An 18,561-nucleotide genomic window follows, 5' to 3' on the forward strand; every position below is an offset into this window, starting at 1 on the left:
TGATGCACAGATGATTGACATGCATTTTGAAGCAGCACAAACTAGTGGGGACAACAATCGTGCCAAAAAATAAGTTATTAAATGGACATAATGAAAAGATCCGCTTTCATAATGGGAACAACAGACCTTTTGGAATCGATTTACCAACGGAGAGCAAAGGCAAATGCCAAACCGGTTTAAATGAAAGTGGGAATGAGCCCCAGGAGGCACAAGCAAAAGTACAAGCTGATGTGACTTTTCCTAACTTGTCTATTCTTCTTCACTAATAACCTTCACCATCTTGACCCCACTCTGATGTTGCTTGGCCAAATGCGTCCCAGTTTCTATCTGTATAATGTTTAAAAAGTGTGCATTTTTTGTCCATCAAACCCCCCTCCTTCATTACCATGGAGAACTACATCCTTGCATCACAGGCTTCTTACACTCTGGGTCTCAATTAACAAGATAATTGGATTGTGCAAATCCTGGGCCCGTTCATTACTAGAGTGAGAAAGTGACGCTGTGGCAGCTGCCCAGCTAAGCCGAAGATGCTGCTCATTGCCTGCTGGAAGTGGGTAAATATAGTCCATCTCCATGACTCAGCCAGGAGCAGGGAGAAGACATCCTGCTCTCCTCATCTCTGTGGAGCCACTTGCAAGCGAGAAGCAGCTTCATTTCTGACAGTGACTCACATGGAGCTCAGGCATTCCACTTGCAGTCCACGCTGGGCTGCAACCAGTCTCCGGATGCTGTTGCAACAGGTGAGCTCTTGCTCACTTTTGCCATGATGCCACGTCTCCCATCACCTTGCACCCCTCAGGTTGCTCCCAGAGAGAAGAAGGGTCTTTGATTTCTCACCATCCAGGCCTTCCATCTTTTGCGATCCATCTCTATCCAACTCTGCCAGTGCCCGGGGCTACCTTGCATTCATCCTCACTGGCCAGAGAGAAAGAGAGAGATGTGCTAGGATTCAGCTGATGCTCAAAGACAGGTAAGGAAGAATGCCAAGGCAAAACTCACCTAAGAGTCTCTTCTTCCAGGGAAGCATGGGAATCGCCTGGCTGAGATTCAGGCTGTGCCATGTTGCAAAATTAATGCACTTTGTTGTTGTTGTTGTTGTTGTATGTCTTCTAGTTGTTTCTGATTTATGACAACCCTAAGTCGAACAAATTTTTTTAAAGTAAGTTACCTCAGAGGGGGTTTGCCATTGCCCTCCTCTGAGGCTGAGAGAGTGTGACTTGCCCAAAGTCACCCAGTGGGTTTACACGTCTGAGCTGGGATTCGAACCCTGGTCTCCAGACTCACAGTCCAGTGCTTAAACCTGACTCTCTCACACTGACTCTCAATGCAATTTGATAGCATTTTAACTGTCCTGGGTCAGTCCTATGGAATCCTGGGATTTCACCAGAGTGCTCCGACAGAGATGGCTAAATCGCTCACAAAACTAAAGGACTAAAGAAAGTTTGGGTCATGAAAACAGTGATGCTTCATGTTCACTGGAGACTCAAATGGGGAAGAACGAGGAGATGTTTGACCACCTGGATGAGCCTGGATGGCCATAGTTGATGCCCATGTACCAGAATAAGGAAGAATTGGGTTGGATTTGTTGGAGGGGCATTCTTTGCTTTCCTTTAAGGCTGAGAGAGTGTGACTCTCCCAAAGTCATCCAGTGGGTTTCCATGGCTGAGCAGGGATTTGAATCCTTGTCTCTAGATTCATTGTTCAACTTTCAAACCACTACATCATGCTGGCTCTCTTACAAAGTTTAAGGTAAAGGTTTCCCCTTTGACAAGGTTGTCAAGTTGTGTCTCACCTGCTGATAATGTTTATTACTACTATTACTATTACTACTACTATTATTTCTTACCCCCTCTCCCCATGGATCGAGGCAGGGAACAAGAACAATGAACAAATAACTCCTGTTGTACATCAGCTTAACACATCAGTTAAAACACACATCAATTTAAAATGATAAATAACATATGCACATATTAAAACAATCATTTAAAATTCAAAATTTAAAAACTTTGGGACTACAGTTCCTAACATCCCCTGGCCTGAGAGATTTTGTTCAGCCCGATAGTCACTGTGATTCTCCATTGAAATTGTGGGATCACACTTGGTGGTCTCCCATGGCAAAGTTACATTTTTGGACTACAGGCAGCTTGTCCTTATTGCAGGATTCCTATTTGCTAGTATTACTACCATAGTACTACAGACGCTATTGCTATAAACATTTTTCTTTCTCCCAAGAGCAGGTATTTTGTCCTTACTGAATATTTTTTGTCCTTACTGAATAATTACTACTACTTTTAATATGACAACAGCTACTACCATCATCACCATTATTATAAATAATGCTTCTTTCCTTCAAGCAGGCAGCTTATCCCCACTAAAGGATTACTAGTGCTACTATTGCTGCACTTGTGTGTGTGTTAGGTGCCTTCAAGTCATTTCCAACTTATAGCAATGCTAATCATGGGGTTTTCTTGGCAAGGTTTGTCATTGCGCCTGAGAGCATGTGACTTGTCTAAGGTCACCCAGCAGGTTTCATGATTGAGCTGGGATTCGAACCCTTATCTCCAGAGTCATAGTCCGACACTCAAACTGCTACTACACCATGCTTACTAGAACTATAAAACAGGGTTGTAGTTTTTTTATTATTATTCTCTTATTCATCCTGATTGAAGGATTATTATTATTTGTTGTTGTTGTGTGCCTTCAAGTAATTTCAGGCACATAGTGACCCTAAGGTTTTCTGGGGCTGAGAAGGTGTGATTTGCACAAAGTGTGTTTTAATGGTTGATCAAGGATTGCCATGGGTTGAGATCGACGCAAAGGAAGTTAATAACAGCAATAACAAAGAGAATCGAACCCAGATCCTAGTCTTAAGCTTAAACCACTACACCACACTGGCTCTTAAAGGATTACAACTACTATTAATATTACTACAGCCACTGCTATTAGTACCCCCACTATTATTAAGCCTGTCTAACAGGACCCAATGTGCAATGAAACCCAAGGTGGATCAGGGCATTCTTGCTGGTTTATGGATTTTATTGTACTTTGGTGGTGTCCTATTACACATCTTTGCAATTGACGAATAGTATTCCTTAGCGCCTCCGCTACATAGCTAATTATCCGTAAAGTTACATAATGTCGATCGATAAAGAATTCTGCCCATTACCACTAATCCAGCTACTCCTAATGCTTCCATGAAACATTTTCCTCTCCAAGGAGCAGGCAGTTTATCCTCATAGAAAGATTGTCTCTGTGTGTTCTGTGTCTTCAAGTCCTCTCCAACTTATGGCAACTCCTATCATGGGGTTTTCTTGGCAAAGTTTGTTCAGAGGGGGTTTGCCATTGCCATCCTCTGAGGCTGAGAGAGTGTGACTTGCCCAAGGTCTCCCAGTGGGTTTCATGGCTGAGTGGAGAATCATACCATTACTACTGGTATTAATACAGTCGGCCCTCCATATCCATGGATTCCTTACCTACGGATTCCACCATCCCCAGCTTGAAAACCTTCAAAAATACATAAATTCCAAAAAAGCAAACCTTGATTTTGCCATTTCATATAAGGGACAGCATTTTACTATGCCACTGTATTTAATAGGAGTTGCACATTCATGGATTTTGGTATCCATGGCAGGTCCTGGAACCAAAGCCAGGTGGATATCAGGGGCCCACTGTATTACAGACACTAGTAGTACCACCACCACCATTATAAACCATTTTCTTCTTTCAGGAAGAGGTGGTTTACCCTTATTGAAAGGCTAAGGCATGCGGTGGCATCTGTTCCTTTCCAAAGGGAGAATTCCTTGGCATACCTGGTTAGGGTTACTAGAATGAAAACTGGAGATAATACCCATACCTTTCATGGTTGTGTAGAAGAAAGGATTTTCAGCTTGGTATCTAATTGGATGACAAGTGAGACCTGCTGAAATTCCTTCTTCCATCCAACTGTGAAAGGCACAGGAGCCCTCCCCAGTTTTCAATCTGGCAACCCTATCCCTGGACCAGGCCCCTCTGTCTCTTATCTCTTTCTCTGTCTGTCTTTCCAGTTCTGCTCCTCCCCCCCCCCTCCAATCATGACTGCCTCCACTGGTTTCTGGCTCTCCACATGCTAAAGGGATGGCTGCTGCCTTTGGTACCTTCCTCCCTCATCTCTGTGTGAGGCGGTTCCCATGGCAACAGCCAATGGGAGAGGAGGGATGCTCCCTGCCCACTGCCAGCCAGCCAGGCTCAGCAGGGCTGGGAAGAGATGTGCGGGGAATGGATGCTGGAAAGCAGAAGGGAAGGCAGGGGGAGGGGTGGCAGGACTCATCTTCTGCACATGGTTGCAAAAGGGAAACTGGGGAGGAGGAGGAGGAGGAAGAGAACAGCTCCCAGCTGATGAGCAATGGGCCTTTCAGTGTGCATTCCTCTCTGCTTGGAGCTTCCGCACCTGGCAGAATGACTTGGATTCAAGCACTGGGCTGGGAGCTGGAGGGTTTGGGAGGTAAAAGCAAAGCTCCTAGAAGTCTTTCCCTCCCTCACACACATATACAGTCACCCCTCCACATTAGCAGCTTTGATTTTTGCGGATTTTGGTTATTCACAGATCTGATTTATACGTTATATCTAGGAATCTCTAGTTCCTCCAGTGCAACTGCATGGTCAAATTCTGCTGGAAGACCAATGCAATTCTACAGTCAACTTCTGGCAGATGTTGGCCATAGAGTTGCGCTGGTTGCCGCAGAGATCCCTAGAGAGGTGTTCTCTTCAGTGAAAAAATAGTAGGGTTTTTTTTATTTGCAGGTTTTCCACTTTCATGGGGGTCCTATGCCCCTAACCCCAACAAATGTGGAGGGCCCACTGTATGTGTGTGTATGTCTGTCTGTCTGTCAGTCAAATTTGTAGATGAAACCAAATCAGGAGGAGTAGCTAATACCTCAGAGGACAAGATCAAAATTCAAAATGCCCTAGAAGGCTGGGCCAAAACTAACAAAATGAAATTCAATACAGAGAAATGTAAGTACTGCACTTAGGGCTGAAAAATGAAATGCACAGATATAGGATGGGGAACACCTAGCTTAAGGCGACTTCTACATGTGAAAGGGATCTAGGGGTCCAAGTAGACCATAAGTTGAGCATGAGTCAACAATGCAATGTGGCATCAAAAAAGGTCAATGCAATTTTAGGCTGCATCAATAGAAGTACAGATCAAGGGAAGTAATAGTGGCACTCTATTCTGCTTTGGTCAAATCTCACTTGGAATGCCGTGTCCAGTTCTAGGCACCACAAGGATGTTAAGAAACTGGAGCGTGTCCAAAGGGGGGCAACCAAAATGGTGAAGGGTCTGGAAACCATGTCCTAGGGAGCTGGGTATGTTTACCTGGAGAAGAGAAGGTTAAGAGGTGATATGATAGCCCTGTTTAAATATTTGAAGGGATGTCATTTTGAGGAGGGAGCAAGCTTGTTTTCTGCAGCTCCAGGGAATGGAACCCAGAGCAATAGATACAAACTCCAGGAAAAGCGATTCAACCTCGATATTAGGAGGAACTTCCTGACAGTAAGGGCTGTTTGACAGTGGAACACAGTCCTTCCTCGGAGTGTAGTGGAGTCTCCTTCCTTAGAGGTCTTTAAGCAGAGGCTGGATGGCCATCTGTCAGGGATACTTTGATTGTGAGTTCCTGCATGGCAGAATGGGGTTGGACTGGATCAGGCCCTTCTTGAGGTCTCTTCCAACTTGGTGAGTCTATGGTTCTATAGTGTACACACATGCACCTTCCCACCACTATGTTGTATTATCAACACTCTGAACAGGGGCTATTGATGAGCAGTTGGACTGCAGAATGATTGCCAGAGTCAAAGGCGTCATTAGGGGGTCTGTGGGGTGCAGAATGCACTAGATGCCATTCTAAGGGGGGTGACACTGCTGGTCCCCCAAAATCTGCTTTTTGCAAAAATGGGCTGTGAGGTTTGCTTGCATGCCTTTAAAAAGCAGGAGAGATAGTGTGAGTGGGGCATGGCTCAGTCGGAGGAGAAAAGCCAGACCCAAGTTTTTTTTAATAGAATTTTTTATTTTTAAGTTTTAAATTTTTTATTATTTTAAAATTTTCTTTTAAACCCTCACATCTTACCACATGTACACTTTAACCACACAGAACTATGCACACCTAAATACATTTAGGCTATGCATACGATATTGTAATTTAAAGGTACAATTTTGCTAGTTTTCAATGTCACAACTACAGTTGGCCCTCTACATCTGCTGGGGATAAACTGCAAATTTTAAAAAATGCTATGTTTTTACCTGAGAGAACACTTCTGTGGGAATCTCTAAGTCCTCTAGCACAAGTCTGTGTTCAACATCTGCCAGACGTTGACCACAGAATCATGCTGGAGGACCTGCAAATGCCTAGAGGAGTGTTTTCTCTAGTAATCTCCAAGTGCTCCAGCGCAACTCTATGGTCAATTTGCAACAGAGTTATGCTGCAGGACCTAGAAATTCGTAGACAGAACATATTAATCAACTGCAAATAATAAAATCTGCAAAAGTCAAAGCCACAAACGTAGAGCGCCAACTGTATTGCCATTATATTCAGCGATATGTGGGAATTACAATTTGTGAATAACATTATTACAAAAAACATGACTAAAGATATGGTATGGTATAGGAAGAAGTTTAAGTACTGTACTGGATTCCCACTTTCACCTTAGTTATTTATAACAGTTCTTGAAGTCCTAAACAACATCAGAGAATGCGATGAAATAAGCAGACTTAAAATTAAAGGACAAAAATATAAATTAAAAGCATTTGCGGATGATCTTGTAATTTTTTTAGAAGATCCTTTGAATGCTAAATTGGCTTTAAAGTAGATTTGTGAGCCTAGGGTGCAATCCTAAACTGAGACATGGTGTAGCTAGCCAGTTCGTAGAGAGATTGCCTTTTTAGACATAGACGCGGCACACACCGGCCATTTGCGCCGTACCAGCCCCAATTCTAGGGTTAGGGACCACGCAGCAACCACACGATCCCTAACCCTAGCACAGTGCGGCGGTGTAACAATGGCAGCATCCTGTGTACATGAGTGCTGCCATTGTTACGTAAGCACCGCATGGCGCCTGCACGTTGCCACGCGGCGCTTACATTGCACGTGATCCATTTTTGCACTCGTGACATCATTGCGGTGCTGGAAAAAGAACCCAGGTTTTCTGGGTTCTTTTTCCTCTGTAGGGATGGCGCGCCGTTTGGGGGCTGCTCCGTCCCTGTGGAGGAAACTAGGCCTCCGGCAGGCCACCATTTCTCAACAGTCTGTCCCAGGCCTATAACTGTCAGATTCCCAATCTAGCTGTGCTGACTGCAAGCAGTGTCAGTTGTTGTCTTCCACATCAGTGGGTCAGTGAACCTGTTCTGGCTTTTAGTCCAAGCTTTACTGGCACTGCCCACAGTGCTTGAGCCTGTTTGGGGGATAGGGTTCAGCACCATCACTGGCAATTTAAATCCAGATACAAGGTAGAGTACATTGGAGGCATGGAAGCCCCCCATTGCCAGTGTTTGCAACTGTCTGTGTTAAAAGGAAGAAAATAAATTCTGTGAGCATGTGCATTTTAAACTCACTTTTATGACTGCAGTCATAAAATGCTGCTGTCCTGGTGTTAAATATGTTTACTTGGGAACGAGTACAATTTTCTTCCAGAAAGGTATAGTTTATTGTTTACTAAGAAAATAAACAATTATTACATTTTAAAATAGTGAACTGAGCATCTGCAGCCCAGCTGGCTGACTCCAACTTTGTAAAATCAACACAGCTAGAGGCAAAGAGAATTCCTACAGAATACATTTTCTATTATGCAAAGCAATGCCTTTCTGTCTTTAAAGAAAATTAAAGTAAAGGAAGAATTGTATAAATTAACAAAGTATAATTTGATAATCTGAACCAAGGTAGCATTACTACTTGCATTCCAAAGAGGAATCCAGTACACTAGAGTGAATGCATTCACAAATTATGACTTCTGATTTAGCAAAAATAGTACTATCTGGAAAGAGAGACGTCATCACGATCAGGGAAATCCCAAGCAACTTGCAAAGGTGTGTGTGTGCGGGGTATTCAGATCTACATGTTTGTGTGTGTTTACTGACTGGGAAAGGAATGAAGTGCTGGAAAGTATGGTTACCTGGAACCAAGAATAGCAGCATTTCATTCAATGCTGCAACATTTTGTTGCAGATCCATATCTAATTCTTTACGTGATGGTGAGCCAGCAAAGCAATGTCACAGTCTGCAAATACATTGTGTTATGCTCCCATTTCTCCTAAAGGTCACTCCTGATTGGGTTTGGGATTGAGATGAACGAATTTCTCCAAAAATGAACAGAAACTGAAATGTTTTTCTTACTCCACACCCTCTCGTAAAAAGGTCCAATGCCCACCACAACCTGCGAGCATTTGTGCGGCTGCCATCGCGGCCCAAACGTGGAACAGGGGAAGTGGTATGGTGTCCGTTCCTACCTGCACCTTTTTTATGAGGACTGCACTGGCGCCAATTTGGATGATGATCTTGGGGAACCCATGGCCTCTCCAGCCAGCAATGGATGGATGTCTGTCCTCTGGAAGGTAAGAGTCTGTACAGTCGCCCCTCCACGCTTGTGGCTTTGACTATTGCAGATCTGATTATTTGTCGATTTGATTATGTTCTCTCTAGGAATCTCTAGGTCCTCCAGCACAACATTGCCAGACATTGGCCATACAATTGCCCTGGAGGACCTAGAGATTCCTAGAGAAAACACTTCTCTAGTAGGTCCTCCAGCATGACTCTGTGGCGACATCTCTGCTGAGTCCAAAAGCAGCAGCTCTTTATCGCTATATCACTACCTTTAAAAAGAAACTGACAGTCTTCAAGCAATAGCAAGTACATTTCTAAGCCAATTGCCCCCAACAATCTGGGGACTCATTTTAGTGACCTCCTCAGAAGGATACAAGCCTGAGTCAAGCTTGAGCCCCTTTGCTGGAATTGAACTCATAACCTTATGGTTTTGAGTGAGTGGCTGCAGTACAGGCATTTAACCACTGAGCCACCAGTGCTCTTCATATATACCAGAAACAGAACTTTTGTAAAGCGAATGGACCTTGTCCACTCAAGACTTATGGACCTCGTCCATTCAAGTCCTTCCCCTGGATGCCCGACTGGTGCCAATGTTGGTGTTTAAGTGCCAGGTCAAGACATGGCTTTTTATTACAGCCTTTGGGGCCTAATTTACATTTCAGCGCATACATGGTTTTAGAACTCATTTAGCCTTTTTCAGATGTTTTAGCTGGTTGAGTTGTTTAATATGGGTTTTTTTCCTTATTTAAATTATTTATTGATTTTACTGTGGAATTCTTTTTTGTTGCCCTGAAATCTCATGATAAAAGGCTGGCATGATAATACACTCAGCCTTTCGTATCCATGGATTCATTATCCACAGATTCAAGCACCTATGGCTTGAAAATATGTTTTAAAAAGTATTACTGTACTTTTAAATAGCAAACCTTGATTTTGCCATTCTGTATAAGGGGCATCATTTTATAATGCCATTGTATTTAATAGGACTTGAGCATCCATGGATTTTGGTATCCATGAGAGGTCCTGGAACCAAATTCCAGTGGATAACAAGGGCCAACTGTATTTAAATGTATTATTATTATTATTATTATTATTATCATGCCATTTCCCCAAAACTGGGAGTCAGAGCTGCTTACAATATTAAAAAAACAGTATAATTAAAAACACACAAAAGTGATCTCAAGAGAAACCAGAGTATAACATATAAATAAATACATTAGGCCACCCCAGTGTGAGAGCCAGGATGGTGTGGTGGCTGGCGCATTAGACTAGGACTCCGGGGGACCAGGATTCATATTCCCTGCTTGGCCATAGAAGCCCATTTTGAGACCGTGGCAAGTCACATTCTCTCCCAACCTTACTGAAAAGCAATGGCAAACTTCCCCTTAATAAATATCTTGCTGATAAAACTCTATTTTTTAGGGCCAGTGTGGTGTAGTGGTTTGAGATCAGGGTATAAATTCCAGTTTAGCCATGGAAAAACTACTGCCTTGGGCATGCCACACTCTCTCAGGCTGCATCTGCCTGCAGAAATAATGCCATCTGACACCACTTTAACACCCATGGAATTCTGGGATTTGTAGTTTTGTGAGATATTAGCTTTTGCTGTCGAGAGCTCTGGTGCTACAGAAAATCCCAGGATTCCATAGCCCTGAGCCATGGCAGTTAAAGCAGCATCAAACTGCATTAATTCTGCAGTGCAGTGGCAGCCTTAGGAGGGAAATGGGAAACCTCCTCCAAACAAGTCTTGCCAAGAAAACCCTAGCAAGGCAAAGTGGTGTGGTGATTTGTGTTTGGGACTAGAGGTCTCCCTGGGGAGACCAGGATTCGACTCCCTACTCAGCAACGGAAACCCGTTGGGTAACCTGGGTCAAGTCACACTCTCTTAGTCTCAGGCGAAGGCAGTGCCAACAGTGCCAACCCACCTCTGAATCAGTCTTGCCAAGAAAACCCTATGATGTGATCGCTACAACTCAGGTATGGCTTGAAGGTTCATAACTACCACAGAAGAATGGAGGAGGACCAATGAATGCAGGGGCAGAAATGCACCAGAATCTGCTGCAAAAGCTGCCCCTGAGCGCATGGAGAGCATCTGCAGATCAGTGAGGTCCAAGCAGCCTCTGGGATGAGTCTGGCGCCACCTGCAGGCAAGTGTTGGAGCATCATGGCTGCTACCCAGAAGGAGCATCATGTTGCAGCAGAGGTCATGGCATGCCCTCAGCTTGCAGCCCACTACCTTGAACTCCCATTGAGATTGCTGTTGCCCCTACCAAGACTGCCTTTGCAACCAGCACAATTTGCCTCTGGCAGGCCTGACTTGAGAAATCTGATTCTAGGCTGCATCAAAGGGCAATTCCAGTTTCCTAAGGTTTCAGCCTTTGCTAAGGAAACAAAAATATCAAAAATATCAAAGCCAAGCCTGTTAGGGTCTAACTTTAAATCAGCAGAATAGCAGAAATGTGTCTTTGTTTAACTATGCTTCTCTGAAAACTGAGACTGACTTGGAAAAACAACACAAGTAGCTTGCAGTTTAAACAAATGTTTACTAATGACTTTAATATACAGTACATATATATAGTCAACTACAGTGATAAACTCCATAAAGCAGCAGTTCTCAACCTGTGGGTCGCGACCCCTTTGGGGATCAAACAACCCTTTCACAGGGGTCACCTAAGACCATCAGAAAAAACCACATATTTCCAATGGTCTTAGGAACCAAGACACCACTCCTCTATCTGTTGGGGGTCACCACATAGAATCATAGAGTTGGAAGAGACCACAAGGGCCATCCAGTCCAACCCCTTGTCATGCAGGAAATCCAAATCAAAGCATCCCCATTGACAGATGGCCATCCAGCCTCTGCTTAAAGACCTCCAAGGAGGGAGATTCCACTACACTCCCACAACATGAGGAACTGTATTAAAGGGTCACAGCATTAGGAAGGTTGAAAACCACTTCCATAGAGGCTATATCCTAATCTAGCTAATGAATAGTTCAGGTAAAGAAGAAATCTTTGTCTCACCATCTTTCCAAAGAAAGTTGAGAGAGGAGGAAGATGGAGAACCCAACAGGGCAGGAGAAAACCTTTGTGTGTGAGAGCACTTCCCAGAATGGAGAGTGACCTGATTCACATGGTTTGTTTACCACTTTGCAAAGTTATTGCCCTGTGATTCAGTAGGGGCAAAAGGGATGTTTGCAAGAGGGGAGACAGAAGGATTTGCATGCAGGGAAATCTATCTAAAGAGGGGAAGAGAGAATGCAAAAAAATATTCCGAAAAATAGAAGTATATTATCTAGAGGGAGGTCAAAATACCACCCTATTATGCCTTTGACAAGGTTCCCCATGACATTCTTGCAAACAAGCTTGTAAAATGTGGACTAGAGAAGGTAACTGTTACATGGATTTGTAATTGGTTGACCGGTCGAACCCAAAGGGTGCTCAATAATGGCTCCTTTTCATCCTGGAGAGAAGTGACCAGTGGGGTCCCACAGGGCTCTTTCCTGGGCCCAGTGTTATTCAACATCTTTATCAATGACTTGGAGGACAGAATTGGGAGCATACTTATCAAATTTGCAGATGACACCAAATTAGGAGGAATAGCTAATACTCCAGAGGACAGGATCAACATTCAAAATGACCTGAATAGACTAGAAAGATGGGCCAAAACTAATCAAATGAATTTCAGCAGGGAGATATGTAAGGTACTGAACTTAGCAGAAAAAATTAAATGCATAAATATAGGAAGGGGGGCACCTGGCTTGACAAAACGACATATGAAAGGGATCTAGTAGACCACCAGTTGAACATGAGTCAACAGTGTCATGTGACAGCTAAAAAGGCCTATGCAATTCTAGGCTGCATTAACAGAAGTATAGTGTCTAGAGAATCTCCCTAAGTCTCTCCTCATAGGGATTTATGGTTTCCAGACCTTCCATCATTTTGTGGCCCTCCTTTGGACACACTCCAGCTTTTTAACATCCTTTTTGAATTGTTATGCCCAGAACCGGACACATGATTCAAGGTGAGACCTGACCAAAGAAGAATAGAGTGGTACTATTATATCCCTCATTCTAGATACTATACTTCCAGTGCTGCCACTGAGGATCGCATTGGCTTTTTTTTAGCTGCTGCATCACACTGTTAGATAATGTGCGTATGATGAACCTAAAGCTTGTTCTCCTTCTCCTCTCCTTCCAAGGTGACTCTTTCTGCTGGGAGCCTATTGATGCTCATCGGAGGTGCGGCTTTAGCCACAGGCTACCTCCTCTCTCCCAAACTGGAAGGAATCGGGGAAGCCGAGTTTGTGGTGCTGGATCAGCAGGCAGTGGAGTACAACCATGCCCTGGGCATTTGCCGGGCGGTGGGCATGGTGCTGTGTGCCATTGCAGGAGCCCTCTTGGTCACTTGCGTTCTCTCCTCTGGTCTGGCGAGAATGAACCAAGGAGAAGAAGCCAACAAGGAAGCGCTGCTTTCCCCCATCGTGCAACAGGGGAGGTGGGGTGCCATTGTCACAGAGCCACCGGTGCCCTTCCAAGCCTCACGGGTGCAGTGCGTTCAGCCAAAGAGAGAGCCGTAGTTTCTCGTTCCTGCTGGGCTTCACTTTGGAAGCATTAGACATCCTCTCTCAGTTTGGTTTCAGAGCTGACACAACTTGGTTATCTTCCAAGCGAGCGCAGAATCATAGAATTGGAGGGGAGCCCAGGGGTCATTTAGCTCAGTCCTCCGCCAATTCAGGAATGGTTTGACATGTTGTTCTCAAGTCCCTGTGTTTTTCTGAAAGTGGCCTGGCACATACGAATTGAGGCTCAGCTCTTCCTTTACTGACACTGAGATAAAATCCCTCCTGCTCAGTAGATATGTCCTGGACAGCAATCAGAAAGTCTCAGGAACTGTCACAATAGTAGAGCAAAATGGCAATTGAGCTTCAACCCCAGAGGTAGAACCTCCTTCATAACTCTTGCCTTAACCAGAGCTTCAAGAAGGCAGGTCTAGAAACACAGGCAAGCCTGCTTTGGGATATGGAGGCTCTTCTCTTCCCTTGCATCATGGCTAATGGCTAAAGATAGGCCTTCCACATCAATAAGGACATGCTGGAGGAATTTGAAGACCTTCTGATTCCAAATCACCTGAAAGCCAAAGGGGTGAAAGCATAGGGTTGGTGGCAGGTGTTTGCAGAACTGACCTTGCACAACTATTCTCTAAAAACCAGAAGGAAAATGCACATCAAATCAAGCAAATCAAGCCTGAAATCTCCCTAGAAGCCAAAATGACTAAACTGAGGCTGTCATACTTTGGCCACGTGATGAGAACACACAACTCAATAGAAAAGGCAGAAATGCTTGGTAAAATGGAAGGCAGTGGGAAGAGAGACCCACTACTGCTGGAGTTATTCAGTCAAGGAAGCCACAGCCCTGAGTTTGAAAAAACTGAGCAGGGCACTTCATGACTGGGGGTGCATCTACACTGTACAAATAATGCAGTTTGACACCACTTTAACTGCCCTGGCTCCATCCTACAGAATCCTGGGATTTGTAGTTTGTGAGGCACCAGCACTCTTGGACAGAGAAGGCTAAAGACTTTGTAAAACTGCAAATCCCAGGGTTCCATAGGATGGAGCTGCAGCACTCAAAGTGGTGTCAAGCTACATTATTTTACAGTTTAGGTGTACCCTGGGGCTCTTGGCCATACGTCAAGGGCAGCTAAAAACACATAACTGAGAAGCTAATTTGCCGGCAAGTCAAAATGTTCCCACTTTTTAAGAAAGACTGACTTTCAAATGCCTGTTGCTAGTTCCAGCTTGAGAGATTATCGAATTTTGAAAATCTTGGTTAGCTAGGAGGAGGAAGAAGCAGAAGGTTATATACATGAAATTCAAGTCCTATCAGCAAAGATGCTAAAATACCCCCCCACACAAATAAAAAACAGAGATGTAATCCATTCTGTAAAGGGAAATATCCCTATGGATGTTTCCGTAAGGATTTCTGAAGGCAAATTAAATAACAACAGTCAGCACTGGCGAGAATTTTTGGTGTTTAAAGGTATGTGTTTTTGCACACCCTGCTACAACGTGGTATGGTAGGCCAGAGTTATTTTCATCCCCATTATGTCCAGAGACAGAGAGAAATTGGTTTGCCCCTAGCACAGCTGGCAAATTCAAAGCAGAACTGGCATCTGAAGCAACGAGGTACTGGTTAGTAGCCCCACTCTCTTCGCCAACAAGCCATGCCAGCTATTTTAATGAATTAGTGAATTAAAATGGGATTTCAGTTCCCACTGCTCTGATTTTCCATGGCACGAAAGAGTTTGCCACTTGTTCAACAGACAGAAGATAAGAACCTACAAGAACTGTGTGGGAAATAGAAACTCAACAGTTGCTCCTTCCCCATCACCTGCTTTCTCTTCTGTATCTGAGGGGGGGAAATGCACCGGTTGAACTCCTGCCTGATGTACAGCTCTCAGTGGCATAGAAAACACCAGATAACTGACCAATGTGTCTCTGTTTATCCCCAACCTTCATGTTCTGTTCCTTTTAAATTAAGAAGCATGGATACAAAGCATACCCCTACATACCAGATGGCAGTATTTTCTCTTCCTGGTCCAATAAAGATAAAAACCAGTGACTTTGCTTGGATAGAATCACGACTTGATTTGTTTGGCATGACTGGAGGCTGAGCCTTCCTGATCACAAATGGGTTGTTTGGGATTTTTTCAGATTTTGGAATATTTGCATGAAATGAGATATCTTGGAGATGGGACCCAAGTCTCACCACCACATTTATTTATGTTTTATGCACACCTTAGACACATAGCCTGGAGGTAATTTTATATACAATATTGTGAATAATTTTGTGCACGAAACAGAGTCTGTGTACTCTGAACCATCAGAAAGCAAAGGCGTCACTATCTCAGCCACCCATTACACATGTTTTGGAGCATTTTGGAATTTCAGATAAGGAAGATTCATCTTGTATTGCACAGTCTGTCTCGGGACTGCAGTATCAGTCTTCCTTCAGTTCTATAGATCTCTTTCATACTATATACAATATTAGCATTCTGATACTATTTTACCTGTCATGGCTGCATCCTGGGATTGGTAGTTTACTGAGGCAGTATTGCTATCTGGCACAGAGTTCTAAATTCCTCATGAAACTGCCCATCCAGTCTCCATTTAAAGACTCCCAAAGAAGGAGGCTCCACCACACACCAACTGAGTGTGTTCGTCTGTCGAACAGCTCTTACTCTCAGGAAGGTCTTCCTAATGTTTAAATGGAATCTCTTTTCCTATAATTTGAATCAATTGCTCTGGGTCCTATTCTCTGGAGCAGCAGAAAACAAGCTTGCTTCATCCTCAATATAGCACCCCTTCAAATGCTTCAATAGGGCCGTCATATCATCTCTTCACCGTCTCTTCTCCAGGCTAAACATACTCAGCTCTGGTAGAATTCAAAGATATAGCCATGTCAGTCTGTAGAATCAGTATGTAGAGAGATCTTGTAGCACCTTTGAGATTAACTAAAGAAAGAAGTTGGCAGCATGAGCTTTTGTAGACTTAAGTCTACTTCCTCAGATGCATTTGAGCATCCAAGGAAGTAGACTTAAGTATATGGCCCTTATCACACATAGGGTTTTGCAACTCTGATCCGAAGCCACTGCAGGTCCAACGATGCGAATTCACGTTAGAACGTGATGTATTATCTCACATGATTGCTTTCTATGGGGGGTCGTTCTGAGGCTGATCCACAGTCAATCCAAAGTGACTCCTGATTTTTGTGAATTCAGTAACAAGCGAATTAACAGAAGTTGCTTCCAAGCTCACTTCGATTTCACTCTGAATTGGTCTGGTGTGGAATTCCATAGCACTAAGTCAGGAGAGTTAAAGTGGTGTCAAACCGGATTATTTCCCAGTGCAGATGCAACCTAAGAGAAGGCCACTGTTACAAAGGGAAGGAGAGTGGATTGGATTCAGGGAGGTGGTACTTTAGGAGGCATGGAGAATAAGGGAAACCGCATCATTTCTGCAATCCTCCAAAATGGGTCTCCTTCAGATCCAAAGGATTTACTTCCAAGTAAAGCTGCAGCTTCTACACTGATTATTTTGCAGTGAAAGAAATTATTATTATTATTATTATTATTATTATGGAAATATTATTATTATTATTATTATTATTATTAAAATTATTTCACTGCAAAATAATAATAATAATAATAATAGTAATAGTTTTGCCGGTGACACATTCGGATGAAGCAGAGGGCATGTAGGGATAGGTGGCATTCCCTATCATTCACGTGAAACTGGAACTAGGAAGTGGCCCCTTCTTCTCCCCAGAAGTGCAAAGGTTCACGATGCATTCAGACCCCCCACTGAGCATGCGCATCATCGCATGGGTCCCAATTCGCATTGGTGAATCCGCATGGTATGTACTGGTGTGGTAATTCAATGTGCACTTGCTCCACTTTGACTCAGGAATCACCACAATTTCGTTCTTCACGTGTGATAGTTCATCACGTGAATTGCCTTGGATTCGAATTGACTCTGCATCCCCTTCACTTCGAATCGGCTCTGGATTTTATTTCAAATTTCACATGTGATAAGGGCCTGTGAAAACTCATTCTGCCAACTCTTTCTTCAGTTTGGGGCTGAACAGACCGCCCCTTAGGAGTGGCCTGCAGCCGCTCCTTTTAGCGCCAGATTGGAGCTAAACTATATGCTGTGGCCCCAATCCGGACTTTTTGCGCCTCAAAAAGGGCACCATAGCCGCTGGCGCTACGGCTTTTCAGCGCTCCTTTGGCACTGTGTCATCTGGATGCAGTGGCAGAGGAGCGCCATGATGCTGCCCGCCATGTGGCATGGGGTGGAGTCATGGCGTGCGTCATGCGGACGCCATGCCCCCCTCCACCCCAATGCCAGCCTTTATGGCTAGTCTGTCAAGGCTGTTAGTCTCAAAGGTGCTACAAGATCACTCTGCATACCCAGCTCCCTAAGTCTCTCCTCATAGGGCTTTATGGTTTCCAGACCCTTCGCCATTTTAGTCACCCTCCTCTGGACATGCTCCAGCTTGTCCACATCCTTTTTGAACTGTGGTGCCCAGGTGGGGCCTGATCAAAGAAGAATAGAGTGGCACTGTTACTTCCCTTGATCTGGACACTATACTTCTATAGATGCAGCCTAGAATCCCAGTGGCCTTTTTAGTTGCCACATCACACTGTTGACTCATGTTCAACTTGTGGTCCACTAGGACTCCTAGATCCCTTTCACACATAGAAGTCTTGTTAAACCAGGTGTCCCCCATGCCCCATCATATATATATATATATATATATATATATATGCATTTCATTTTTTTCTACTTAATGCTATATCTTACATGGATGCTTGAAGCCATGGATTAAAAAAATCAATGGACATGGAAGGCTGACTGTACTGTTTTAAAACATGACAACTCTCATTAAACATATCCTTCCAGGAACATTCTAGATCTTTGCTATGCTTATGCCTCCTTCTCCTTCACCACATCGCCACTAGGGGGAGCTCTACACCAGAGGCTAGAAAAGGGAGAATCCCATGCAAAGGGCAATGAAACGTAGCAGTGAAAAGTTCCTCCCTTGCATAAGAAGCGCCATTCCATTTGCCCTCTCTGCTGGTTGTTCCATTTTGCTCTCACAGAGCATAGAACACGTTGCATTATACATAAGGGGACTTGAGTATCCACAGATTTTGGTATCTATGAGGAATCTTGGAACCAAATCCCAGCAGATACTAAGGGCTGACTGTATTACTTTCCTCAGTTTGGATGTTCTGGTATTGTAGATTCATCCTACTATTGCATTGGCCTTTTTTGCTGCTGCATCACACTGTTGACTCATGATCAACAGGTACCAAAGGGTCCCTCCACACCTCATGTCCATTTATATTTGCAGATGTGGAGTGCTGAGCGGGAAAAAAGCAGGCAGGCAGGAGGTGAAGCCAGAAGACACCTGGGGAGAAAAACCTC

General features: G+C 43.9%; 1 protein-coding gene across 1 annotated transcript; it reads left to right on the forward strand.

The window, feature by feature from the left end:
• Positions 1 to 513: 513 nt before the first annotated feature.
• On the forward strand, positions 514 to 16,557 carry NRSN2 (neurensin 2). The gene is made up of 3 exons (XM_089513488.1): positions 514 to 970; positions 8,384 to 8,580; positions 12,769 to 16,557. The coding sequence occupies exons 2-3, from the start codon at positions 8,389 to 8,391 to the stop codon at positions 13,144 to 13,146; spliced, it is 570 nt and encodes a 189-aa protein (XP_089369614.1). The 5' UTR covers positions 514 to 970; positions 8,384 to 8,388; the 3' UTR covers positions 13,147 to 16,557.
• The last annotated feature ends 2,004 nt before the right edge of the window (positions 16,558 to 18,561 follow it).

Source organism: Sceloporus occidentalis, unplaced genomic scaffold (genome assembly GCF_023333645.1).
Source record: "Sceloporus occidentalis isolate IW3139 unplaced genomic scaffold, rSceOcc1.0.p SCAF_3, whole genome shotgun sequence".
Classification (NCBI taxonomy): Eukaryota; Metazoa; Chordata; class Lepidosauria; order Squamata; family Phrynosomatidae; genus Sceloporus; species Sceloporus occidentalis.